The 24,553-nt window shown below is 36.7% G+C and overlaps 6 protein-coding genes and 1 long non-coding RNA gene across 8 annotated transcripts; 4 read left to right on the top strand and 3 right to left on the bottom strand.

Annotated features, from left to right (window-relative positions):
- The first annotated feature begins 51 nt into the window (after positions 1–51).
- On the top strand, positions 52–1,579 carry Non3 (Ribosome production factor 2-like protein Non3). Its single transcript, XM_066294355.1, has 3 exons — positions 52–198; positions 273–904; positions 961–1,579. Exons 1-3 carry the CDS (start codon positions 176–178, stop codon positions 1,245–1,247), a joined length of 942 nt encoding a protein of 313 aa, XP_066150452.1. The 5' UTR covers positions 52–175; the 3' UTR covers positions 1,248–1,579.
- A 210-nt stretch (positions 1,580–1,789) lies between these two features.
- On the top strand, positions 1,790–3,514 carry Rheb (Ras homolog enriched in brain). Its single transcript, XM_066294370.1, has one exon. It carries the CDS (start codon positions 2,096–2,098, stop codon positions 2,645–2,647), a length of 552 nt encoding a protein of 183 aa, XP_066150467.1. The 5' UTR covers positions 1,790–2,095; the 3' UTR covers positions 2,648–3,514.
- Positions 3,515–3,557: 43 nt separating this feature from the next.
- Positions 3,558–4,431, bottom strand: Coq7 (ubiquinone biosynthesis protein COQ7, mitochondrial). Its single transcript, XM_066294369.1, has 3 exons — positions 4,150–4,431; positions 3,728–4,092; positions 3,558–3,681 (listed from the first exon to the last, which is right to left on the bottom strand). The coding sequence occupies exons 1-3, from the start codon at positions 4,260–4,262 to the stop codon at positions 3,581–3,583; spliced, it is 579 nt and encodes a 192-aa protein (XP_066150466.1). The 5' UTR covers positions 4,263–4,431; the 3' UTR covers positions 3,558–3,580.
- Positions 4,432–5,096: 665 nt separating this feature from the next.
- On the top strand, positions 5,097–10,913 carry LOC136345757 (organic cation transporter protein-like). Its single transcript, XM_066294338.1, has 8 exons — positions 5,097–5,494; positions 5,957–6,227; positions 6,498–6,632; positions 7,402–7,571; positions 7,745–7,933; positions 7,991–8,251; positions 8,301–8,495; positions 8,584–10,913. Coding segments are annotated over exons 1-8 (1,563 nt in total). The 5' UTR covers positions 5,097–5,493; the 3' UTR covers positions 8,925–10,913.
- LOC136345778 (odorant receptor 4-like) lies at positions 6,787–10,672 on the bottom strand. Its single transcript, XM_066294373.1, has 7 exons — positions 10,414–10,672; positions 10,239–10,357; positions 9,983–10,186; positions 9,677–9,933; positions 9,431–9,632; positions 9,219–9,374; positions 6,787–9,171 (listed from the first exon to the last, which is right to left on the bottom strand). Exons 1-7 carry the CDS (start codon positions 10,670–10,672, stop codon positions 9,121–9,123), a joined length of 1,248 nt encoding a protein of 415 aa, XP_066150470.1. The 3' UTR covers positions 6,787–9,120.
- Positions 10,914–14,803: 3,890 nt separating the features above from the next.
- On the top strand, positions 14,804–23,935 carry LOC136345742 (vascular endothelial growth factor receptor 1-like). Of its 2 annotated transcripts, XM_066294309.1 has the most exons (25): positions 14,804–14,998; positions 16,091–16,233; positions 16,285–16,450; positions 16,507–16,637; positions 17,204–17,345; positions 17,498–17,646; positions 18,381–18,576; positions 18,628–18,751; positions 18,809–19,008; positions 19,062–19,240; positions 19,453–19,606; positions 19,668–19,835; positions 19,890–20,045; positions 20,100–20,227; positions 20,279–20,438; positions 21,360–21,472; positions 21,524–21,674; positions 21,731–21,955; positions 22,001–22,169; positions 22,219–22,292; positions 22,346–22,629; positions 22,684–22,895; positions 22,952–23,057; positions 23,196–23,454; positions 23,502–23,935. In XM_066294309.1, the coding sequence occupies exons 1-25, from the start codon at positions 14,947–14,949 to the stop codon at positions 23,756–23,758; spliced, it is 4,098 nt and encodes a 1,365-aa protein (XP_066150406.1). In that variant the 5' UTR covers positions 14,804–14,946; the 3' UTR covers positions 23,759–23,935. The 2 variants fall into 2 exon arrangements, with proteins under 2 accessions (XP_066150406.1, XP_066150405.1); XM_066294308.1 differs by having other exon boundaries at positions 21,360–21,674.
- Positions 23,878–24,537, bottom strand: LOC136345780 (uncharacterized). Its single transcript, XR_010733203.1, has 2 exons — positions 24,228–24,537; positions 23,878–24,162 (listed from the first exon to the last, which is right to left on the bottom strand). It is a non-coding gene; the product is annotated as an uncharacterized lncRNA (long non-coding RNA).
- Between the last annotated feature and the right edge of the window lie 16 nt (positions 24,538–24,553).

Here is a 24,553-nt window from a genome sequence, read left to right as displayed (position 1 = left end):
TCCATATTTTCATAAATTGAAGTTCAAAAATCCCGCTCAAAAATATTCGTCGATTGTTATGTTGGCAACTTCACCACCACTTCCATAATTCTTGTCAACACGTGTTGAACAGTTCGTGTTTTGTGGGGTTGTTTTTGAAAAACCATCAATTATTGGCACCAAAACCCATTGAATAATGTCGGTTTTACAACGTGTGGTGTAAGTGTAACTTATGCAATTATCTAATACTAAATGTTGGTAAGTTTCCCTACATATACCCTTTGTTTTTGTAGGAAACCCACCACACGTAAAGGCAAGAAAGTGCTCCTCAAGCGGGAGCCCCAAGTGATTGAGGGCACCAAACGAGCAATTCTGTTTAAGGGCCGTAAAACCTCTGACAAAGTTAGAAGTGTCCTCAAGGACATTTACAATATAAAAAAACCAGATGCTGAAATGCTATCAAGAAATAATGACATCACAATTTTTGAGAATGCAACTCCTGTAGAGGCTTTTTGTAAAAAGCACGATTGTGGTCTGTTTATGTTAGGAAGCCACAGTAAAAAGCGTCCAGACAACTTAGTAGTTGGTAGAATGTTCAATCATACCCTCCTAGATATGATTGAACTCAATATAGAGAGCTATAAAGGATTACAGGAATTTGCAGCTTCAAAAGTGACCTTAGGGATAAAACCCTGCTTGCTGTTCAATGGACCTCAATGGGAACAATCTGATGAGCTGAAACAACTGAAATCAATTTTTATTGACTTTTTTCATAGAGAACAGGTTGATTCAGTGAGACTTCAGGGGATAGAACATACCATTAGCTTTAATATTACTCCAGAAGGTAAAATATATCTCAGGTCTTACAAAGTGTTGCTCAAGAAGAGTGGGTTGAAAACTCCGCGAGTGGAACTCGAAGAAATTGGTAAATGTATAAAATTCAAATTTCAAGAGTGTGATTTTTACTTGCAAAAATTACAGGTCCCAGAATAGACTTCACTCTTAGACGCTTTAAATTGCCAACTTCAGATCTAATGAAGGAGGCCTGCAAGAAACCTGCAGAATTAAAGGTCACTAAAAAGAAGAATATCAGCACTGATGGTCTAGGTAGCACTCATGGACGCATTCATATGGGAAAACAAGACATTAACAAAATTCAAACTCGCAAAATGAAGGGTCTGAAAAAGAATAATCAAGAAAAAGTAACACTCAAAAGAAAGGCAGCTCAAACCAATGATAATATGAAAAGAGTTAAGAGAGTCAATTAGCCAAAGTCATTTTTCTATTTTCCTAACTGACTGACTCTCTTAACCCTTAAAAGCATGAATTTTGGATGATATTTTTGTCATTTATTGGGAGTTGTGCCATATTGTTGATTTTATGTCCCTACCAATATTTTTATTTTTATTTCACGACCATTTTACAACTTCCCAAAGTGCTATTGAAATGTTGTACATATTTAATGTAAGTCAATTTTAGTTATGGATCAAGTATTTAAAATTGTAAGTGCGGTTATAAAATAAGGAAAATGAAATAGTATTAGGGTTTGTAAATACCTTTTATTAAAAATATAAAAAAAAGTGCATAGTACAAATTTAAATTTGGTGAGAAGTCGAAAACGATTACCTCGTAAAATATTTAAGTTTAATCTTGGAGAAAACCTAAATTGTTGACGTTGTTTACGCGATATCCTAAAAAGGTACACACTAATAAATGTCACAAAGGTCGTCTCCATTTTATACGTGTTAAACAAGGACATATATCTTTAGTTAGAGCCCTTGTAAAGATGATTTTTTAATTTAGAGATTTTGACGTTTTGCTGTCACTGTCAGAAGGTAATAAAAAAAGTTAAAGCAGAAAATGAGATAAATTTCCAAAAATTGTCTGTATTTTTGTTTATGTCTTAACTAATTCGCCCCAAAACCACCAAAAAGAACTCTTAAACGATAACGACTTCAGCAGTTATCAGCTTCAGCAGTGTTAAATAAGAATTTCTCTACTTTTTGCTTTTTCAATAATTGCGTTGCAAGATCATTCATCCTCCCAACACTTCTGTCGCCTTCTGGGTCTGATCCAGGGTGTTTTTCACTTTATTTAATGCAAAAATAAACCAACAATGCCTGCCCCGAAACAACGGAAAATTGCTGTCATGGGTTATAGGTCAGTGGGCAAGTCCTCTCTCAGCATCCAATTCATTGAAGGTCAGTTTGTGGATTCTTATGACCCCACAATAGAAAATACCTTCACCAAAACTGTGAGGATCAATTCGCAAGATTACGAAATTAAGCTAATGGATACAGCAGGCTTGGACGAATACTCACTCTTTCCTTCCCAGTATGTGATTGATGTGCATGGCTATGTGTTAGTTTACAGTATAACAAGTGTTAAATCGTTTAATGTAGTGAAGTCAATTTATGACAAATTATTGGACATTACCGGGAAAGTCCAGGTTCCAATAGTTTTAGTGGGGAATAAGACTGATCTTCACCTGGAAAGAAAAGTGTCATCAAGTGAAGGCAAGAAATTGGCAGATGAATGGAATGGCATTTTCCTGGAAACATCAGCCAAAGAGAATTTATCAGTTTCAGATGTGTTTCACTTGCTGCTCAGTGAAATTGAAAAAGCCAATGGTAATGCTGGAGATAAGTCAAATTGTTCAATATCATAAATCAGTTTGTAATTCTTAGAAAAATTATGTGCTAGCCTTATGTGCAAATAATCCTATTTATATCCTGAATTTGTGTTGTAGTGCTATTGATAAATTCATATTGCTTTGCCTAAAGGGAGATATTGTGTATAACTTTTTAATATTGAAAGGTATATTGTTGTGTGTTCTAGCTTCTAATAGCATGTAGATTAGATGATGAGTGTTACCTTCTATGAAGCAATGAAAGAGAAATTTTTAAATTTAATATATTAACAATTTTAGTTAGATGTGGTGCAAGCTGTTGAGTGTTCATAACCTTCAATTTAATAGGGCATCCTGCTGTTGTGTTTTAATTAGGTGTAGCTTAAAATATTCAGTAAAGGTAGGAGTTTTGCATAAAAATACTTCAATCAAATCTTGTTAACATTTTACTGCTACTATATTAGGGATTATGTTTGTGTTGTAATGTATGATATACTATATACTTATTATTTGTTTTATATATTTGTGTGCATCTCTAGCTTTGTAAAATACAAAAGCTAAAAGTAATGTAATGATTGAAAGTGATGATGACTGTATTATACTTATTTCAGCCCAAAAAATATCACTTTCAAAAGTAGAAAAAGCACTTCTGATAGCTTCACGTTTATATAAAAAGAATTAATATAGTTGATGTGTTTATTTAGCTTTCATAAAAATGTTATATTAATGAGGCAAGTGTTTGCTATATAGCCCTGTTTTGTGTTAGAGAAATGTTAATTATTGTACAGGTATACCTACACTTTCTACATACATAATATTTGTGTTCTATCTATTTTAAGTTTATTAAATTTTCATGTTTATTTATAATAATTCTACTCCTAAGCCAATATATATTTTTTCAATTTATTTGCAGTTTTATTGCTGAGGTGAAGAAAGTTAAAAAAAAAAGTTTCTTAAAAAACATGCACTTTATTAAATAATTTTTGAAATGGCTATAGCACCTTTACACCCAGTTTTAATTACATCTGTCAATACTTGATAAAATGGGGCCTGTTCAGCTCCATGATCAATCCCTAAAACAAATTAAAAGAATACATACAAATCACTTAAGAAAACTACCTGTATCATGATGCTCCTGCTCCTCATCCCGAAACTTTTTAATAACCTCCATTAATTCTTTATTGGCTTCAGGGTCCTCCAACAGAATTCTTAGTTGATCGTTATAATGCTCCACAATTACAGTTTCAACAGCTACAGTACAAGCCATTGCAGCTTTATCACCTAATAGTGCTGTACCTGCCCCTAACATATAGGCAGCCATGTCCCAAATGGGACTCATAACAGTGGGACGCACACGATGCCTTTTAATGAGTTCTTCAAACATGGCTCTATGACCCTTCTCCTGCTTCCACATATGGTTAATTAGGGGCCCTTTAGAGGTGCTCCCCAGAATTGCCAATTGGCCGGCATAGATCCTATCTGCTCTATACAGTAAACGAAGGATTTGAATGGAGTTCAGATATGGTTCAATAGGTACAAACCCAAGTTCTCCGGCATGATCAACCCGTATAATCTGGTCTAAAATCGCTTTATTGGCGTAAGTCCTATGAGTTATAAAACGATTTAAAAAGACCGCTGGATGGGTTAAAGTCATGATTAGGATAGTGTCGAGATTGAGTTGATTTTTATTGTGAATTATTGAGAGTATCGCTTGAATTATGCATGAGAGATTAAAGAATAAAAAATGGTAAATTAATGATGTTAAAATTTTTGTTATGTTATGTAAACAAATCTCTGCTGATGTTGGTAGGGAACAGCTGATGGAGTTGACATGAATTTTAATAACAATAAAAATTTTTAGTGCAGGTTAAGCGTTACTCAGTTCATGTAGACTATGTAAATATTTAGGTACCCGGTTGAGAAATGCATGATTTTATTTAATGAGTAAGATTTAATGAAACGAGTAAATGCGACACTAGTTGTAGTACGGGTACCTTCATTTCACAGTTCAATTAATAAAGGGGATCTGCAACAACTATTATCAAGAGATACAGGGCATAGATCGGATTGAATATGTTTAAATTTTTTCATTATTGCAGCATAATTAGGACAAATTAAGCATGAAACTCATTAGGAAATGCTATTTTGCGCATTTCTGTTATGACCCATAAAATTCATTTGCAATAAAAATGACTATTGTGCCATCGACAATAAGTCTTATCAGGAAGGGCATATACCAATAAGTACAAATGCTCGCCATCATTTCTAAGATTGGTAGATTTCAAAGCAGAACTCAACAATGTAATAATTACAGTTACAGATCAGTTATTTCAATGAAGTCCTTCTCTTCTCCTTTCCTAGAGAATTCCAAGAAGGTCAAACCGCGCTAAACCTCATTATCCAATAAATGTTGTTGGAGAGGAGCATGCATTATCAATTCATGGCTTTAAAGCAGTTTAAATTTGATCCCCAGAAGTACTTCATAAATTGGTATCATAAACTTGTATCTGTGGTGGGTGTTATATCTACCCCTACCATAAACTGATCTGAACAAACTATAATAATCCATCGGGGGTACCATTAACCTTTCGTCAGCCTTAGAGTGGCGGAACCACAGTCAATAGCTTTTATCAGTTGGTTCTGGGACTCGAAAGCGACGGTTTCACTCATGTTGTATTAATTTCAGATTAAAAAAATTAGTGCGTGAGCTTATCGTCTTTCATTCTTGTGAGATTACCGTGTTATTGTGTCGTATTTTTCTTTGCCCCATTCGCAATCAGTTTAGTCGCGTAAGTGAAATTAAATCGGTGTGTATGCGTGAAGATTTTGGGTACTGCAGGAACCACGAAGCGCGAGAAAAGTGCGGGATTTAGGAAATAACCATCAGTAAGTCACAGGGGGGGGGGGGAGGGCTCCAATGAAATTCGATGGTTTCGGCATTAAAGGGGCTCGACTTCGAAGCGAAAAAAATATTCATCATTTCCAATTATTATCATTAACAAGGCCGGTTCTGGTTTCAATAAAAAAAATGATTTTAATTACATTTCGCATTATAGCGACTTCATGACCGAACCTTAAACCGAACAGAAACAGGAGTATTTCCATAAGAGAATGTATCACGAAGGTGGAACAATGAAAATATTTAGTTTGTATTATTCTGGAAACCTTTTCCTTGACCCGAGATCTATCTACGTAACCTTCTTTCAGCTTAAAAGAGATTTAATCGGGTTCCACATGCGTTTGTCTTCTCAATGGGACTAAAGTCCACCGATGAAATAAAAATCCAATATCAGGCATTTGATCCATTGCGTTGTTGCCCGTACGATCAACTCATCTGATGAATTTCAGTGCAAAATGGTACTACCGAGCAACCCCCAACGAAGGAGAAAGACCCGCAGCAGCAAAAGGATGGTGTTCCCCACGTGGACATAGTCCAAAAATCCATCGGAGTGCTGGGAAGGTGGCATATCTGGATATGTCTGGCCATATTTTTAGTCAAATTTCCAGTTGCGTGGCATCAGTTGAGCATAGTTTTCGTAGCTCCGAGAACTGAGTTTGAATGTGCAGATCCCGAGCTGAATAAGTGCGCCGCCAACTGTAGTAGACATACTTTTGACAGGTACCGGTTTGAGGATTTCCCGTGTTATTAACACTTCTTTAACATTCAGTTAACATTTATTTACATGATATTAACATTTATTCAAATTCAGTTAACTTTTATAAACGTTTGGAAAATAATTTCTTCTATTTAGCATTTCAACAAGTGTGTTTTAAACAATAAACTCCTTGTTATCTTCATTCAGATAAAAGATTTAATAATAAGACAATATAACAAAATGTTGTATTGTCAATATTTTCACAAGGGCATCTCATGTTTATCTTGTCTTAGATCAGTTTTTTCCGAAACAATCCAGTCGGAATGGGATTTGGTTTGCAGCAAACAATACTTGGCGGATTTGGCCCAAACTATTACCATGTTGGGGATCTTGTTTGGCAATATGGTTTTCGGCTATTTATCCGACAAGTAAGTGCCTACATTAATAAGAACTACGTTGATTTAATGGATCCACCATAAGGGCACACATGTCGGTCACCACCTGTCAAGAATACTGCCGCAATACGTCAGAACATCGGGGAATTTTCTATTTTTCCTGTTGCCCAAATAGCGTATCTATTCGTTGTTTTTAACTCGAGGTGGGCTTTTCCTATTACCACATTCGCTGCCAAAGTAAATTGAATATTCGCTAATCTCTAAAAATTTCAAGAACAAACAGTCATTACACTCTCAAATTAGAGTCATGTAGAAAAGAATTATCCATCCAGCGAACGTTGAACTAAAGTAAAAGGAGACTTTTATATTAATTTCTCCGGCTCAATTGTCGGTCACCATTCTTGACCATTCACAACATTAGTGCCACTAGAATGATGACTAATTACCTCTTAATGAGCGTAAGCGTTTTCTCAGTTGGCGGTTTAACTCAACTTTTATGCAGGTTAAATTTCTATTGGAAAATCATTTCTGCATTACCAACAAAGACATGTTTTGTATTGTTAATTAAATTCTCTCGGTTTTTGGCAAATAGGTGTGGCCTAGATTCAACTGGTTAGTGGTACCTACATAATCAATACTTTCATTCAGTTTAAATTATTATTTGCGACACAATTGAACGGATGAGATGTAATAGCCCGTGACCAGCTTCTCTTTATTTAATCTAGTTAATCTATACACTTTTCACAAAAGAACCGTTATTTAATTAATGATAATGCTCTAATTAAAATACATTATTTCCTAGATTTGGGCGAAAATTCCCTTTATTAGGGGCAGTAATTTTGCAAGCGGTTTCCGGAACAATCGCAGGATTTTCTCCATGGTTCTCCCTCTTCCTAGTTATGCGCTTTTTGGCAGCCCTAGCCACCGGTGGGACCATGGTAACCAGTTTCGTGCTGACAATGGAGCTTATTGGTACGTAAATACTGCAATCAACTCGACTATTAATTGTTATTGTTTATGTAGCAATTATTCAAAAACATTTATTGAAGAAATGCATGATTTCGTGCCAACGCTTTACAGGAATGGTTCAGCATAAAGTTAAGTTTTTTTGCTCTATGACGTTAATGATTTAAATTTTTGGTCAGGCACTGAATGGAGGACAGTAGTGGGAATCCTTTACCAAATACCCTTCAATTTGGGCCATTTGCTCTTGCCGGCAATCTCCTATTTTTTAAGAGATTGGAGGTACTTTCAAACAGCTATCTCCTTGCCATCTCTTTTACTAGTATTTTACTACTGGGTCATGCCTGAGAGTCCCAGATGGCTCTTAGCTGGTAACTTGAACCAATTTCTAATACTGACAGATGAATTTAAACAATGTAATAATCTAGGCGGAAAGAAAGAGGAGGCTATAGCAGTTCTAGAGAAGGCCGCAAATTACAACAAATTGCCGACTAAAAACATCAGAACTGACGTCACAGACTACCTAACTCATAAGGGCAATTCGGAGCAAATCAATAACCGCAAGGGCAAAATCATGGACTTAATCCGAACACCAATTATGAGGATGTACACTATAGCGATCTGCTTTAATTGGCTGGTGTGCGGGCTTTGTTTCTTTGGGGTTTCCCAGTTTATTGGCCAACTTGGAGGTAGGCAAAAAGGTTTTAAATTGCTCCTGAAACTACTAGTTTTTCGTAGGAAATATATTTTTGAACGTGGCCTTATCAGCAGTGATTCAAATTCCGAGCACTTTATTCGCCTGCTGGGCCACCAAAGTTTGGGGCAGGAGAAACACTTTAATTTCTGCAAATGTATTATCTGGCATTTCTTTGATTCTAATCGGGTTTGTGCCTGATCAACCCACATGGGTTAAGTCAACTTTAAGCACTGCGGGTATGTTTGAAGACGCCTTAAATGTCGATTTTGTGGACATAATGGCGGAGGTATTATTTCATATAAGTTCTTTTATCTACATTTTCAGGCATGTTTGGACTTGCTCTATCCTTCCCCACTGTTTACATTTACTCCGGTGAACTATTCCCGACTATGGTGAGAAACATAGGTGTCGGGACTTCGTCCATGTGCGCTCGATTAGGCTCAATGGTAGCCCCTTTTGTGACCTCTTTGGTGACAGTGAAACCCTGGATCCCCCCGATCATTTTTGGGGTGATTCCGTTAGTTGGAGCACTTTTGTGCTTTAAACTGCCGGAAACTTTGGATTGTAAATTGCCCGACACGGTGGAGGAGGCCGAAATGTTTGAAATTCGAGCCAGGCAGAAGAAAATGGACGCTGTTGCCAACGGAACCGAAATGGTCCCTTAATGACGATGTGTAAAAATAAGATATTAAATTGTGATATTTTTAATCAAATTCGGAATGATATTGTGCTAAAATACCCTTTATTTTTAGCTTACAAGCAAGTGTATTAACTGATATAAAAAAAATGTAATCCACCATTTTATCCGGAATATGTTTGCCTCGTGCACGGTTAATCGATAAAAATGCGCTCATTAAAGCTTTATTTAATCTTCAGCAGCAAAGTGAAAAATGAATATGCAGAACTTAGAACCTAAAACGCTCGCTGTGCTTTAAATACTTTTGAAATTTGCGTAAAACCTTCAAAAATGCAGGCAAGGACACAAGCCCCATTCCGGCTGCATCCATCACCAAAGGTTTCTGAGCCCTCATTATCACAGTTTGAATCTTTTTCTGCACATCTGCAGAATACATAAACCAATCGAGACAGTAAACGTCATAAGATATCTGCGTACTCTGTAATGTAATAATAATACACAAGAAGTCTCCATTAAGGAAGTTTTTAGGCATACGGTATCAATAACTTTCTGTCCGTTATAACAAATCGACAGTAAAATCACCAGCCAGCCTAATAAATGCAGAGTGAACCTCACGGAATCCTCAATATCATCCACCATAATCACTTCAAAGCAGAGGACGCTCAGCACTACTGAGGTCAAAGAAATGTAAAATAACAACATCGTGCTGAATGCGTTGCATGTTTGCTGCGAATATCTATAAAAAATTATGATGATTTTACTATAAAAACTCTTATATACTGGATTATTTCGATGTGGTAGTTTATAGCGCAGATCAAGCGCCTCAGAAATATTTCCTGAGGTAAATTGTTAAGATTGTTGACGAACTTTCTGAGGTTTTGAAGCTGATTGACGATATGCATCAGGAAACCACAGAGCAGCATTGTGAGCACCAGTACTATCACCGACACCATGGTGCAAGTGTAGATTTGATGGATAAATATTATTTGATAAACTGGAGAATAGTCGAATTTGAATGGAAAAAGACTGCGAACCACCTGCAAATTTAGTTCCTTATGGGTAAAAAGGTATTTTAGTATATTTTACAAGTCCGCAGGGAATTCCCTGTTCGATCATCTCAAGGGTCCTATTGGCGGTGCATCTATGGACGCTCAACTGGGGCATAGCCATATAAACAAAATTGCCCAAAATGCCGTAAAACATGAACATCTTACTAAGGAAATTCGCCTTATTGTCCACATCTCTGGTGATTGACTGGTTCCCATATTGATCGAAATACTTTATAGCGATCTATTGTAGAAGTTTTAGTCTTCAAATTATTCAAAAATCACATGAATTTTACCATTAGTCTCATAATGGTTTTCCTGTTTCTAATAAAGCAAACAACCATATAAAACATCCCAATAAGGCAATTTAGGGCTATCATATTCTCCACGGCCTCGGTTAAATTTGGGATTTTTTCTTTAGGAAGTCAACTGTTAAAATGTGTTAAATATAGCGTCAGAATTAATTCTTACCGTATAACTGCTTGATAAAATCGGCTAGAATGGGAAAAAAGCAGGGCAATAAAGACAAGATCATCACAGAATCCTTTAGCAATCTGCTTTTGGTGTATTCGTAGTTCAGCCTACTCGGCCATAAGCCGCAGGTTTTGAGAACAAAAATGTTGAATTTGAAAAATTTGATATTGCTGTTATTTTTAAACATTTTCGAGACTTTTCTATGAGGTGGCGTAAATGGAGCGAACTTGGATTTGTATTCTAGAAAGGTAACCATAGGAGGAAATAATAAGTGCAGGTTGTCGGTTACAATATTGTCTGTTTAAAAGTGATTACATGATATTTTTTGAAGCTGAATATGTGTTGTAACATGTGATTAGGGTATGTGGAGGGTTATCACAGCAAAGCGAAAAGAACTCTCAAAGAGAATTTTTTAAAAGAAAATCTCTTTAATTTAAGTTTATGTGTTACAAGTTTATTTTTAGTTAATAGAGAAAAAATAAATTGATTGAATTGAGTATCTGTGTTTCTTCCTCTGCGTTAAATTTTCTACCCCAAAGATTTAGCTGCATGCACGTCCTGCCAATACTTATTAAAGGTATGTCCACTGATACGAGACTCGGTTTCAGCTGGTTTTTTTTTCCAAAAAAGCGAACCTCACCGCCAGTTTGGAAAGAGAAGAAGTAAAAAAATTGGAGTTTCAAAAAGTTGCAACTTCCACATTTTTAAGGAAATCTGTTGTTCAATGTAACTACCGACTGCTTTGTTGTTGTTTTTTTCAATGAATCTAAAGTTTATCGCATAGCGATCAGATCACACCCTGCAGATATTATTTATTACTATATTAGTTATGGAGCTTGTAAGAGATGCTTGATCCTCTATCCGTCCATTTACCCATTTGACTTACCGCTTATAAAATTTGCACTTCACTCCCATTTGAACCATCGTCGTTTTCTGTAGATTCACAGAACGCGTCAAACTCGGTCCAATTTCTATGAATGAATAGAAAATAAGTTCAAGCTGACTGTTGCCACTCTGTATATTGTCGTTGACATGTTTCCGACTGAACTTATATCTCGTTATTCTTCACTTAAAAAAGAATTTTCGAAAACAATTTTACATTAATTTGCGGCTGTAGGTGACGTTAAGTTGACTGTCACAAATAACTTTGTTAAACAAAAATATAGATGTCATTTCCAACGCGCTCTTTGCAAATAACAGATTTAAACGTAACACGTGATCTGTCATAGTAATCGGGAAAAACAATTGAATTCAAATATATGGAAAACCGAGATGGCTCTCATGGGCAAAAACAAAATTGATCATGGCTGTCAAAAATCCGAACGTTTTCTTTCAAAAATGACATCGTCACGCTGTAGAAAAGGAAACATTGCACTGATGAACTGTCAATTATTTTGAATTAGCTCGCTCAATAAGGCGAGAAAAAAGTAATAACGTTTTTCCAAAATTCAATTTTTCCAATATCTCCGCGAGTCAAAGGAATTTTCCAAAGGCCGTGTACGGTTAAGGGGTCAATTCGGCACCCACGGGGGATCGATTTGAAATTTTTACCAATTGTTCCTATCATTCAAAGGACTTACCCCATAAAATTTCAACTTCCTAAGTCTCACCCTTTAAGAGTAGGACGGGGTTGGGGGTGAAAACTTTAAAACGTCATATCTCGGGAACTATTCATCGTACAGCATGGGGTAAAATGGTGCGTCCTTCAGTAAGCACCTTCTTATTTTCATATACTTGCAGATTTATCGGTTGATGCCAAAGGGCCGAAATAAAAAAAAAAAAAAAAAAAACTTAGGTAATTTTAGGGGAGTTTGCATTTTGGTACACTAACCATTTTTGCACACTGTGTAGAGGACCTCTCGAAGTATCTACCCACAAAAAATCAGATTTGTACTAAATTCAGTATTTGAGATATAACGATTCAAAGTATAGGTATACAGGGTTATTCACGCTATACGGCGCTGAATATTGTGGCTAAAATACGAGGCTTTCAAAAGGTTTCACTTTTGGGCTATATGGGGATCTATTATGGTTATTTTTTTAAATTATTTTTATATTATACAGGGTGTCCGAAAAGCTCTAAAAGTATCAAAGTTGTGTTTTTTTTAATGGAACCCCCTGTATATTATTGCATTTTTGGATTCTCCGATCAAAATAAATGTCTGTTTTAATAAGGTTTACTATACCTAAAACTTAAGGTTTTTTAAATAATTTGAATTTTATCAAAATTTGACCTAATTTTCATGTTTTAAACACTTAAGAAGTATTTAAGTTATGAAAGTGTAATTTACAGTGCAGTGTAACAATAGATCATATTTTGTATCCCAATCATGATAAACTTGCCATTTTATACAGAGTGTGCAAAAATTAAAACTAATGAAATAAGAACTTTAAGTGACTATAACTTGATTAATTTAAATACAATGCGATATTTTTTTAACTTACCAGGATATGTAATTTTTAATTACCTATTGAACGGTATTAAGGTGTTCATCACTAAGTCTTCGCGTTTTTACAGAATACGCTAAATCATTGTTCTTTGCGCCATTTGGTGTTATTTAGTTAAAAATATCAATGTATAATATCTAGTTACCTATGATATTTCAAAATGTCAGATAATTTATTTAATCTGTCAGTTTAGTCTGCGTAGTTTGTTTTTCGTTTTTGCTAAAATGGTATTATTTTTCGTAATTTTGGACGCTTAGATTGTTTGTTATTTGAAATATTGTTGTGGTGTTACATAGTTATAATGAAGATTTACCCAAAAGAAGAGCGTATTGACACGATTTTTATTCTTGGAGAAAGTCATAAGAATTGTTTATTAAAAATTTGAAAAAACAACTACGAATTTTGAATTTGAAAAACAAACTACGCAGACTAAACTGACAGATTAAATAAATTATCTGACATTTTGAAATATCATAGGTAACTAGATATTATACATTGATATTTTTAACTAAATAACACCAAATGGCGCAAAGAACAATGATTTAGCGTATTCTGTAAAAACGCGAAGACTTAGTGATGAACACCTTAATACCGTTCAATAGGTAATTAAAAATTACATATCCTGGTAAGTTAAAAAAATATCGCATTGTATTTAAATTAATCAAGTTATAGTCACTTAAAGTTCTTATTTCATTAGTTTTAATTTTTGCACACTCTGTATAAAATGGCAAGTTTATCATGATTGGGATACAAAATATGATCTATTGTTACACTGCACTGTAAATTACACTTTCATAACTTAAATACTTCTTAAGTGTTTAAAACATGAAAATTAGGTCAAATTTTGATAAAATTCAAATTATTTAAAAAACCTTAAGTTTTAGGTATAGTAAACCTTATTAAAACAGACATTTATTTTGATCGGAGAATCCAAAAATGCAATAATATACAGGGGGTTCCATTAAAAAAAACACAACTTTGATACTTTTAGAGCTTTTCGGACACCCTGTATAATATAAAAATAATTTAAAAAAATAACCATAATAGATCCCCATATAGCCCAAAAGTGAAACCTTTTGAAAGCCTCGTATTTTAGCCACAATATTCAGCGCCGTATAGCGTGAATAACCCTGTATACCTATACTTTGAATCGTTATATCTCAAATACTGAATTTAGTACAAATCTGATTTTTTGTGGGTAGATACTTCGAGAGGTCCTCTACACAGTGTGCAAAAATGGTTAGTGTACCAAAATGCAAACTCCCCTAAAATTACCTAAGTTTTTTTTTTTTTTTTTTTATTTCGGCCCTTTGGCATCAACCGATAAATCTGCAAGTATATGAAAATAAGAAGGTGCTTACTGAAGGACGCACCATTTTACCCCATGCTGTACGATGAATAGTTCCCGAGATATGACGTTTTAAAGTTTTCACTCCCAACCCCGTCCTACTCTTAAAGGGTGAGACTTAGGAAGTTGAAATTTTATGGGGTAAGTCCTTTGAATGATAGGAACAATTGGTAAAAATTTCAAATCGATCCCCCGTGGGGGCCGAACTGACCCCTTAACCGTACACGGCCTTTTATACCGGCATTTTCTCGAACTCCATGTTGCTTAGCTTTGTCCTAATTTAACGAGCCGTGTATCTCTTATAGTTATCACGATTCCCATCGATGAGCGCCAAAAGGGGACACCGTGTATAGCGATTTTTAAGCGGTACCAATCATATTTTAAACGTCTTATTTTCCTCAAAAGGACACTTAATGACAAGGCATGAGCACTAAAAAAATAATATCTACTACACTTAGGTAAATTTTCCCCGTGCTGTCAGACCCTTTTCACAAACTCATAATAAATATATATTTTTACACTGCATTTGATAACACCGATAAGAACTTAGCAGAATGTTCTGTGAATCTGTCGCCTTAATGATAAAGTATCCAAGCCAATTAGTACAGCTTCATATGCGCACTAGAGTATATCGACTTATGATTTTGTGGTTTTGTAGTTTCTCGCGATAATCATTCAAACACTGAGCGGGATTTTTACAAATTATGTAAATGCGGTTTTGCCTTGTATAAGATATGAATTCGCTGCATGTGGTCTTGATGGTAACTTTGGTGGCAGTTGATCATGGTAAGCAAACAAAATTAGATTGAAGTTATCCTATACGATTTCCGCGTTTGGGATCGCCTTCTGTTTTGATATAAACCATATTATTTATCTCATATTCGAATTTATCTATAACAGGTTTAAATGAGTCCTCAAATACACCGGAATAGTAATTCATTTATGTGCTGATATACTGAGAAGATTACAAAGTAAAGGCAAATATTGTGATGGATTATCATAAAACTCAATATACAAGGCTTTTCTCAGAATCCCGCGTATATTCCCAACGTGATATTCTTACACAATGATACACTTGTTCAACCAAAAGTGGGAATTTACCTCAAATTACTCCATCACCTAGTGCGATTAATGGGAAAAAAATTGCGTTCAAAGTTTTCACACTCCATGATCTTTTACTTCTTTGAAAGTAAAAAAATTTCTGCCTCCTCACGTAAATTGCATACGAAGCTCTAGAACTACTAGTTTCTCTCCAAAAGCTATGATTATAAATTTTCTATGTGAGAAAGTTCTGTACGAAATGGCGAATGCAGTTTTCATGAATCAACAAATTCCTCCCTAAGATTGGACAAGTACGTATAAATAGCGACTCGGTCTTCGTCCCAACTGTTGGCGGTCAAATCGATACTTGCATTTACAATAAACCTCAAAATTCAGCTTTTGGATGGAATTTTAAGAAAAAATCGTTACGTTAATATTTCAGATAAGGCTGAAAATAGGGTGTAAAACACTAATCTGCTCCCTTAATGAATCCTCTCAGTGGTGATTTTCACAAATGGTTTTTAATAAAGATTATCGACTTGGTGGACGCTTCGTCAGTAGAAAGAGGAAGAACACGCAAAAATGCATGATTCTTGTTCTTCAGTTTATCGTTACTGAAAAATCCCCAACTACTCACCACGTCGTAATCTTTGAGCAACTGTATTTGCATACATTAAACATAGGGATGGGGACAATTAATATCAACATTTTGCTTCGCTTTTTGTTTACACCGGAAAGAGATACAGGGCAGGAAGTGGCGAGTTCGTTCGCAGATAAAATACTCACATCACCACACATTTTACAATTCTTATCACTCCCAAATAATTTGGGTTTTAGGATATCTTGTAGACACAAATTCCCCACTCACGATACTCAACAAAATCGGCTCAGAAGATGATCCGTTAATCCGCTCAGGAGCTGACTATAACATAACATGCAGGGGTTCTCATCCATTGAAATGGGCTTATCCGCAGGCCTCAGTAAGTTGCTGAATTATTCCTTTGAATCTGAAATTTAAACTAAAAAATAAGGAGCTTAAACTGGATTGGACCAACTTCAGCACCATCACAAATGAGCAGTCTGGGGCGTTCGAGTCCATATTGCAGATCAAAAACATGTCCTACCCATATGTGGGCTATTATACCTGCTATTCTGCGGATAGCGAGGACTTCGACCGGATTTATTTGTATGTGAATGGTGGGTTCTTCCTTTACTAAAATACCAAAAACGTTGCTAAACTTTGGTCTATGCAGATAGCGATCATTTGTCCGTAGAAGACAACTATAAACTGCACTATGCAGTACAGAACGAAGAAACTACAATTCCATGCAGACCGACCTCCAAGGATATCGAGGTGACTCTGAGAAGTTATGAGGACGAAATTGTAAGTCTAAGGTAGAGGAACTTGATATGAATGTGGTCTCTTGAGGGTCGTGTTAGCTTGCAACAAAATTTACTCTTGCAATAAGAAACCTGACCCGCAGGTCGCCCACATCTTCAACCCCCGAAAGGGCTTTCTGCTGAACATTACCAAGGGCAAGGGTGAAGATATGTTCATGTGTAGCTTCCGAAAAGGGATTATAGAAAGGAGCATATTGGTTATAGTCAGCATTGAGTGTATGTAGTTTTCAAGGCATGATGAGTAGCTTAGTTGCCTGAAGTTAGTAAAGTAACTAAGGGCAAGATATAGATTTGGAATTTGAAACAATTGGATAAAAATGTAAGTTCGATCTGACGAGCAGCTTATGGCTTTCAAGAGATTCGTCGAAAGACCGACACAGAGATTTACTTGGCCTTGTAGAGACGTATAAACCACGTAGATCTCCTGCCATAACATACGACAATACGTAGTTGAAGGCAAATATTTGATCAAAACTTATCGTTTGTTGTTGAATGTTAATTGCCTTTAGTTATTTTAAATCACTCTGAGTTGAACGATTTAATTTTCAGATAATTTCTGATTCTTATAACCCGAAAACTGGATTTACGTTTTGGGTGGCTCGCCCTAAATTACAAGGACCGTACTTTTGCTTCTTTCGACTACCCCAAAGTAACAATTTAATTGAAAAGTCGTTGTACGTTGAAGTTGGCAGTAAGTAAATAAAGATATTTCCGGTGGAGGAGCATATGAACTGTGTGCTTTTTGTATACGACCCTTACTGTAAATCCAGTTAATCAAACGCTTGTAGCTTCACTAACAACTACACAGTAGATTGCACTTGGTTAAATGTCGGGTGTCTTTAGCTGCCAGGGAATTTCTGCCTTCTCCATATATCCAGGACGAGTCCAACAATCATACAGATGAAGGCGAAACACTAAAACTGACTTGCTACCTCCAGGAAACTTCTACTCATATAGGTTTTCACTGGATTACTCCGCGGGGAGAGTTTAAGGTACTTCGAAACATTACTTTGTTGTCTTGAAGATATCGTCCGAAATGCGGAATTAAATGAAATCAACTCGTTCTTTCCTTAAATAGAATAACCTGTCTCTTCCAGGCTCTTTGAGTCTCACGCAGTGTCCAGTTAATATCTTGACAAATGGCGAACAAGACATTCTGTAAGGTGTTGAACACGTGCTAATGCGTCACACGACAATTTCTTCTTGATTTTAAGCTAAAATCTTTATAAAAGGGTGAATCTGGAAATATTTCATTAACGAGATACAGAGTGGCAAACTTGAAGGACATACATAGTTTATGCTAAAAATCTATGGGGTTAAAAAAAATAAATGAGGGAGTGATCCAGAAATAATTATCACCCTGTAAAGGTCTGCAGTACCAATCTGAGATGTCATATCGTGCATACCCTTAGTCACTAAATTTTAATTAAATAATATATCATAAAATTTCAGAACTCTATAGGAAAGATTCTATGCGTAACCAAGCATTCCCGACCAGCGTTTAGATAGGAAAACTATCTTAAACTCATACAAGGAATAGCTATCCGACGTATCTATATGTAACATATTAACATCCCGTACAAATTTAGAAATATTTATTTCTTAAATTCCTTGACAATCTGGCGAACGCAAACTTATCCTCAGTAACCAATCGATTTAATGCACCTTTTATCGTTAACTTGGCATATAAACCTAACATAAATATGTAATGCTTTTTTCATGTTAGCATAGAGGGGCCTCTGACATAAACAACAATGTCTCAATTGGAGCCTCTAGAAGCATCGAAAAACCCGATGGAAAATATCTAGTTTCACAACTTCAAATCAAAAATGCGGCCCAGGAAGATTCTGGCTCTTATTACTGCTATGTACATGATCGGCAAGGCCATTTTGAGAACTCCCAAATTGAAATCATAATTCATAGTAAGTATTTGTTTTCTAGAGAAAATCAAATTAATGGACGAAATGTTTCAGGTAAAGATGAGTGTTACGTGGAGATCCGAGAAGAAAACAACCAGAGGGTCATAAATGTCAACTCAAATGTTTTGGGACAATGGGTGTTAGACATAATAGCCCATCCATATCCCGTTTTAACATGGTACCAACAACTTAAATTTATAAGGTACTGTTGTAAGGAAAACTGAGCCTTTTATAGGTACGACAATGTAGGCAATGAGGTAAAAAACAACTCGATTTATTACACGGAATACAATGGCGGGAAGGCAAAGTTCCAAATCCAGAGTCCTCAGTTGGGAAATTCTGGCAAGTATACCCTGAAAGTGGTATCGAGCAGAGGGTATCAGACTGATCGCTGTCCCATGGCGATGAAGTATCAGCTAGAATTGAACGTTACTGGTTAGAAAATTTATGGCCAAGAAAAGTGGCAATTTTAATACTTTCTACTGCAGCAAAACCTTCAGTATGTCTTGCAAACTATGATGGAAAGTGCAAACACAAGCAGAACATTCCGGAGTTTTTCATTACGGGAAGAGAGGTGCGGATGATATGCTTAGCCACTGGAAATCCAAATCCAGACATTACGTGGGAGGAGGTTTGCCCCAAGAACGATCAACCATGTGAGGTTTATGTAAGTAAAAGAGATACTACACTCACTACCTGTTTAAAGAATGAAAATGCTTGAAAATATCCGAGATAAACCTACCCAATACGACTGAATCCATTTTTTGAGCGGGGTGCATGCTGACCTGCATTCGAACATTATTTTTAAATTGACTACGTTTACGCAGTTAACGTTTAAGCTTGCGACAGATCTAATTTAAATTAATTTCGAAATTTTAGACTCAAGACTGCTTGGGAGACGATAGAAGTCTTCAAAATAGGTTTACAACTGCAGCGTGCTATAAATTTACACCAAATGAGGACGGTCACGCGAAGTGCATTACCCGTAATGGTTTAGGATTTGCAGAATTGGAGATACAATATTATGTTTCAGGTAAATCAAGCTCTCTTAAAGAAGCTCCTGTAAACTGCTTGAGATATTCCTAAATCCGCAGATGTTGCAAATGGATTTGATATATTCAATTTTTCCCCTGGAGCCATAATCAAAGCAAAAACGGAAGTGGTTGTGGCAGAAAATGACACTTTTACGTTCACCTGTGGCGTTTCCCCCAAGAAATCCGACCAAATAGAAATATTTTTCAACGACGAAATTTTAGATGCTCGTAAGACTTCTGGCTTCTCTATAGACATTCTCTATGTGTTTTCTCTCTTCTTAGGGCATGAAGAGAAGTTCCTAAAAAGCAGTCTGTCTAATCAAATTAAAGTGACCCTGACATCACCCCATCTTGAGCATTCTGGAAGGTATAGTTGTAGAATCAAAGATCTCTTTTCTAAATCTTATGAATACCTCAATGTGTCTTTGATGGTTAAAGGTATTTATTTAGAATATTATGAGTATCATTAGGTGTAAGGAAGAACTATTCTAGAGCCGCAGGCCCCTGTAATCATAGAAAGCAATTTTGAGAACGAGATCCTAGTCGATTACCCTGGTATGATGAAAACCATAACTTGCTTCGTAGAGGGAATACCTCGGCCTACTATTGAGTGGTATAAGGTGAGCGATATTGTGGTGTTTTTGCTCAGAACTGAAAAGTTTTTTATCCAGGATAACCGGCTTTTAGAGGCTTCAGACAGGATACTTATTGAGCAGGAAGAACAGGCATTAAGAATTAACAATACCAAGGAAGTCGATGAAGGAGTTTATCGGTGTCAAGCTGGGAATTCCCTAGGAAAAACCTTTAGGGAGGCTGAATTGAGAATCAAAGGTGTGGTGAAAGTGCAGAGTGTCATGAACGTGAGACACCTTTAACGTTATTGAATGATTAGAGCTTTGTGGATTTCTAAGTCACGAGAAACGCTCCTCTGTATTTCTCCAAAGCTATTGATATATACAGGAGGTTTCAAAGAGGTGGTGCCAAACTTGAGGAGCTTATAGAAGACATTGCGGTAGAAAATGTTTGTATATAAACCTCTAGTTGAAAATGAGCCATTTTGGTTTTGGAACAATTTTTGTCGAAAGTTTTTAAGTGGCTGACTCCTCTTTCCACCTCGTTTAGATGGTAACATCTACGTATTTTTTTACGAGGTGTACTGCCTGATATAACAAAAAATGCAAACATTCCTATAGAAACGTAGAATAGATTGTGACTCCAACATGATGGTGCACCAGCACATTTGACCAGGCATGTGTAGTAGGATCACCTACCAACATTTTTATGGATCGGATCAGTTGACCGACGCGCAGTCCCGATTTAACCCCAACGGATTTTTTTTCGTGGAGTTGCATCAAGTCCTTGAGCCGTGTAGACATCGGTGAGAAATTGTTAGAGAGAGTGATGGCAGACTGTCTTTGCGTTTTTGTAAGACCCGCACACACTACATGGGCCTACTCTACTACTCATGCGCGATTGCATGATTCGATGTTAAGAGTCGCCATTTTGCGTTGTCCGTAATAAAAATTACTTAGATATCGATATTTTCGAATGATGAAGAGAAAACATTACATTTTTGGAAAAAAATAGCTCCATAGAGAAAACAGATCATTTTCGACTAAGGGTTTATATGCAAAAAGTTTCCCCCGCAGTGTCCTCTATTACATCTTCGAGTTTGGCGTCACCTTTTTGAAACATCCGATATAAGGAAATTAAATCAGAAAAACAGAACGAGACAATTTTTCTCTATTGCAGTGAAGCCCACCTCCACTAAGGTCTACATCTACATTGGGGCTCTCATAGGGTTTTTGCTGCTGTTTTTAATTGTTGCCCTGGTATTCATTTGCGTGAAGAGTCGTAAGGAACGGGTGAGCGAAAGAGTAGAGAAAATTGCATTTTTCTTAAGTTTTATCTTACAGCGTTTACGAAAATTACTGAAAAACCTAGGCCTAGAGAATTTCCATAAGGGCAACCCTGAAAACCTCAATCCGGACTTAGGTGTCGATGATCAGGCGGAACTTCTGCCGTACGACAAAAAATTTGAAATTTCCATTGAAGATTTAAAAATAGGTGTCTGTTCTTGGAAGTTCTGATTTCGTTCTAAAGCTAATAAAAATGATTTCCAGGTAAGCAATTGGGATGTGGCGCGTTTGGAGTAGTGATGAAGGCGGAAGCCAGAGGAATTGTCCCTGGCGAACCGAGGACCATAGTAGCAGTGAAGATGGTGAAGAAGAACGCAGACCAGTCGTATATCAAAGCCTTGGCCTCGGAGCTGAAGATAATGGTGCATTTGGGGAAGCACATAAATGTCGTAAACTTGCTAGGCGCATGCACCAAGAACGTTGCCAAAAGTAAGTTCAGTCATGCGCTCAAGTTTGGTCTTAATGGGATTTTAGGGGAGCTCCTGGTCGTGGTCGAATATTGCCGATTCGGAAACTTACAAAATTACATCTACAAGCACCGAGGAAATTACATCAATCAAGTAGACAAGATTACTGGGGATATCAATTATCACATCGGGGCTGATATTTTGGATAGATCTTATTCCGTTTCCAGTGACCCTGGGTAAGGACAATCCAGCAGCAAAAGCTCTTTACAAAAATTCAACTTTCAGTACCCTGCGGTCAATATCGACTCAATATTGCTCAGAAAGGAACCGCACTATCTCAACCCAATTGAGCTGCACTGGTGAGGCGTTATAGTGATGTGACATTTTACCTAATAAATGATTATTCATACAGGCGATGAGACGGTAATCCTGAGCAACAACAGCAGTCAACCAGAATGGCGCTTGAATTACAGGGGGGATTACCGGGGAGATGTAAAACCAATATCTACGAGGGATCTTTTGGCATGGTCTTTTCAAGTCACCAGAGGAATGGATTATCTGGCTTCCCGGAAAGTTCTGCATGGAGACTTAGCGGCTAGGAATATCCTGCTTGCTGATAATAATGTGGTCAAAATCTGCGATTTCGGTTTGGCCAAGACCATGTATAATGACGATAATTACAAAAAGAAAGGAAGTGTAAGTTCAATTTTACGTATTTTTTTGTGCTTTATGACGTAATAAATCTCCTAGGGCCCTGTTCCCATCAAATGGATGGCGGTGGAGTCCATAAGAGACCGAGTCTTCTCCACCCAATCCGATGTTTGGTCGTTCGGAATCGTACTTTGGGAATTTTTCTCCCTTGCCAAAACCCCGTACCCGGGAATGGAGGCAGACGAGCGATTTTACCAGAAATTAACCGAGGGCTATCGAATGGAGTCTCCGGATTTTGCCCCAAAGCAGATGTGATTTTTCTAGGGTTTTTATAAATTAATTTTTTATTGTTTTTTTTTAAATTTAGATATAACATTATGTTGAATTGCTGGAACTTTAAACCTCAAGCTCGTCCGACTTTCGCCAGTCTCGCAGAGAAAATCGGCTTCTTGTTGGAAAACAGTGTCAAGAAGGTAAAGGCTGCAATTTTTAATCCAACACTGTATAATAATTTCCCTTTAGGACTGCGAATTAGGCATCATTGCTCGCTTTTTTTTCAATTCTCTCAACAATTCGCCTAAAAAATCTGAATCTTAACCGCCTGTTTCTAGTATTACATCGATCTCAACGATCCCTATCTTAAAATGAACACTCAAAAATTGGAACAAGACTACCTGGCTATGCTCAGTCCTCCCACGTTCGAAGCTTTATCAACACCCCCTGTACACTACTACAATGACGAAGTGTTCAGGCCCCTGAAATCTTCTGCAATGCCCACCCCTGAGGACTACCTCGATATGAATTCCAAACAGATATTTAGCCCCCGAAATCCTGCAGAAAATGTGTTTAGTTTCCAAGATGTAAACAACGGTAGGATGACCTTTATGATTTCAGGGGAATTTTATTAGTAATTGCAGTGTTTTCAGAGTCCGAGGGAGAAACGGGGTATTTGGAGCCGGTGAGCCCCGATATTGCGGTATCGAATCCATGTTATAGTTATAACCAAATGTCCAGCTTCAAGCGTAATATGAAACCTTTGCAGCTGGAAAATAATTATATAATGAGGCCGGAGCGTAAAAAGCTGATAAATTCTAGAGATAGTGGTATTTCCTCCCCTGTAAATATAGATATGGAGGAGGGCAGTACTAAGGCTTATTATGTGAATTGCACCTAGTGATTTACCTTCAGTACGGTGCGAAGTGTGCATGACTTGTGGTGTTTAATGAAAGATTTTTTTATTATTGTAGGTATAAGAATGAAGGCGAAGTACGTACTTAAGAAGCGCTTGGTAGATGCGTCAAAAATTTTTTTTTATATTTTTGTATGTTATAATACATATTAATGTTTAAAATTCGTTTGATTCAAATTCCCATTCCTTCCCACAAATTTTACATGCGAAAAATCAAAGCAACAGGTGGCAACATTTTCAAATTATAAGGGTGGTAGATTAGGATTCGCAATCTTGCAAACCGCCCTCCACGTTGGCGGATCCTCCTAATTACCTCATGGCGCATTAACTCAAGAAACTTCCCAGACTTCCAGTGCCTCATTGCTGGAACCCATTTATTCCGAATATTCCTAAAGCAAGTAAGTCAAGAGCAATTTACCTCCTGAAACTTACACTTAGATGCATGAATAATTACCGGAATGTACAATGAGTCACCATGACCTCCACGGAGGTAGGTACCACAGACAAGGTGAGCACCTCGATCTCCCCTCTCTTTTTCGGCCCATTAAGAGGATAGATAAGGAGAGCAACAGATGCAGCTTGCCTAGAGGAAGGATATATTCAATGCAATCGAACGAAAACAATAAAACTGCACCAATAACTTCGATGTTCCACCTACCATCATTGAACCAAAAAGCTAAATTTCAATGGTACTTGCTCTGCTATATATAGAATGATAATAAGACAAATTGACTCACTCCTTTTTCTTAACACACTCCTGACATTTTATGCTCAAGTTAG

Source organism: Euwallacea fornicatus, chromosome 21, assembly GCF_040115645.1.
Source record: "Euwallacea fornicatus isolate EFF26 chromosome 21, ASM4011564v1, whole genome shotgun sequence".
In the NCBI taxonomy this organism is placed as follows: Eukaryota; Metazoa; Arthropoda; class Insecta; order Coleoptera; family Curculionidae; genus Euwallacea; species Euwallacea fornicatus.
Note: the sequence above shows the minus strand (reverse complement) of the source record. Positions and strands in the feature narration are given on the sequence as shown.

What these genes read in the sequence shown, in the direction of transcription:
- Non3 (XM_066294355.1), top strand. Translation starts at nt 176, where the DNA reads ATGTCGGTTTTACAACGTGTGGT. An exon ending in TCGGTTTTACAACGTGTGGT is followed by an intron (nt 199 to 272) that starts GTAAGTGTAACT and finishes TTGTTTTTGTAG; the next exon opens with GAAACCCACCACACGTAAAG. An exon ending in AGTGGAACTCGAAGAAATTG is followed by an intron (nt 905 to 960) that starts GTAAATGTATAA and finishes CAAAAATTACAG; the next exon opens with GTCCCAGAATAGACTTCACT.
- Rheb (XM_066294370.1), top strand. Translation starts at nt 2,096, where the DNA reads ATGCCTGCCCCGAAACAACGGAAAATTGCTGTCATGGGTTATAGGTCA.
- Coq7 (XM_066294369.1), bottom strand. Translation starts at nt 4,262, where the DNA reads ATGACTTTAACCCATCCAGCGGTCTTTTTAAATCGTTTTATAACTCAT. An exon ending in GATCATGCCGGAGAACTTGG is followed by an intron (nt 4,093 to 4,149) that starts GTTTGTACCTAT and finishes TTTACTGTATAG; the next exon opens with AGCAGATAGGATCTATGCCG. An exon ending in GCAGGAGCATCATGATACAG is followed by an intron (nt 3,682 to 3,727) that starts GTAGTTTTCTTA and finishes AATTTGTTTTAG; the next exon opens with GGATTGATCATGGAGCTGAA.
- LOC136345757 (XM_066294338.1), top strand. An exon ending in GTTTATTGGCCAACTTGGAG is followed by an intron (nt 8,252 to 8,300) that starts GTAGGCAAAAAG and finishes AGTTTTTCGTAG; the next exon opens with GAAATATATTTTTGAACGTG. An exon ending in GTCAACTTTAAGCACTGCGG is followed by an intron (nt 8,496 to 8,583) that starts GTATGTTTGAAG and finishes CTACATTTTCAG; the next exon opens with GCATGTTTGGACTTGCTCTA.
- LOC136345778 (XM_066294373.1), bottom strand. Translation starts at nt 10,672, where the DNA reads ATGGTTACCTTTCTAGAATACAAATCCAAGTTCGCTCCATTTACGCCA. An exon ending in TTTTATCAAGCAGTTATACG is followed by an intron (nt 10,358 to 10,413) that starts GTAAGAATTAAT and finishes GACTTCCTAAAG; the next exon opens with AAAAAATCCCAAATTTAACC. An exon ending in TACCACATCGAAATAATCCA is followed by an intron (nt 9,633 to 9,676) that starts GTATATAAGAGT and finishes AATTTTTTATAG; the next exon opens with ATATTCGCAGCAAACATGCA.
- LOC136345742 (XM_066294308.1), top strand. Translation starts at nt 14,947, where the DNA reads ATGAATTCGCTGCATGTGGTCTTGATGGTAACTTTGGTGGCAGTTGAT. An exon ending in TTTGGTGGCAGTTGATCATG is followed by an intron (nt 14,999 to 16,090) that starts GTAAGCAAACAA and finishes TTTGGGTTTTAG; the next exon opens with GATATCTTGTAGACACAAAT. An exon ending in TGGAAAACAGTGTCAAGAAG is followed by an intron (nt 23,058 to 23,195) that starts GTAAAGGCTGCA and finishes GCCTGTTTCTAG; the next exon opens with TATTACATCGATCTCAACGA.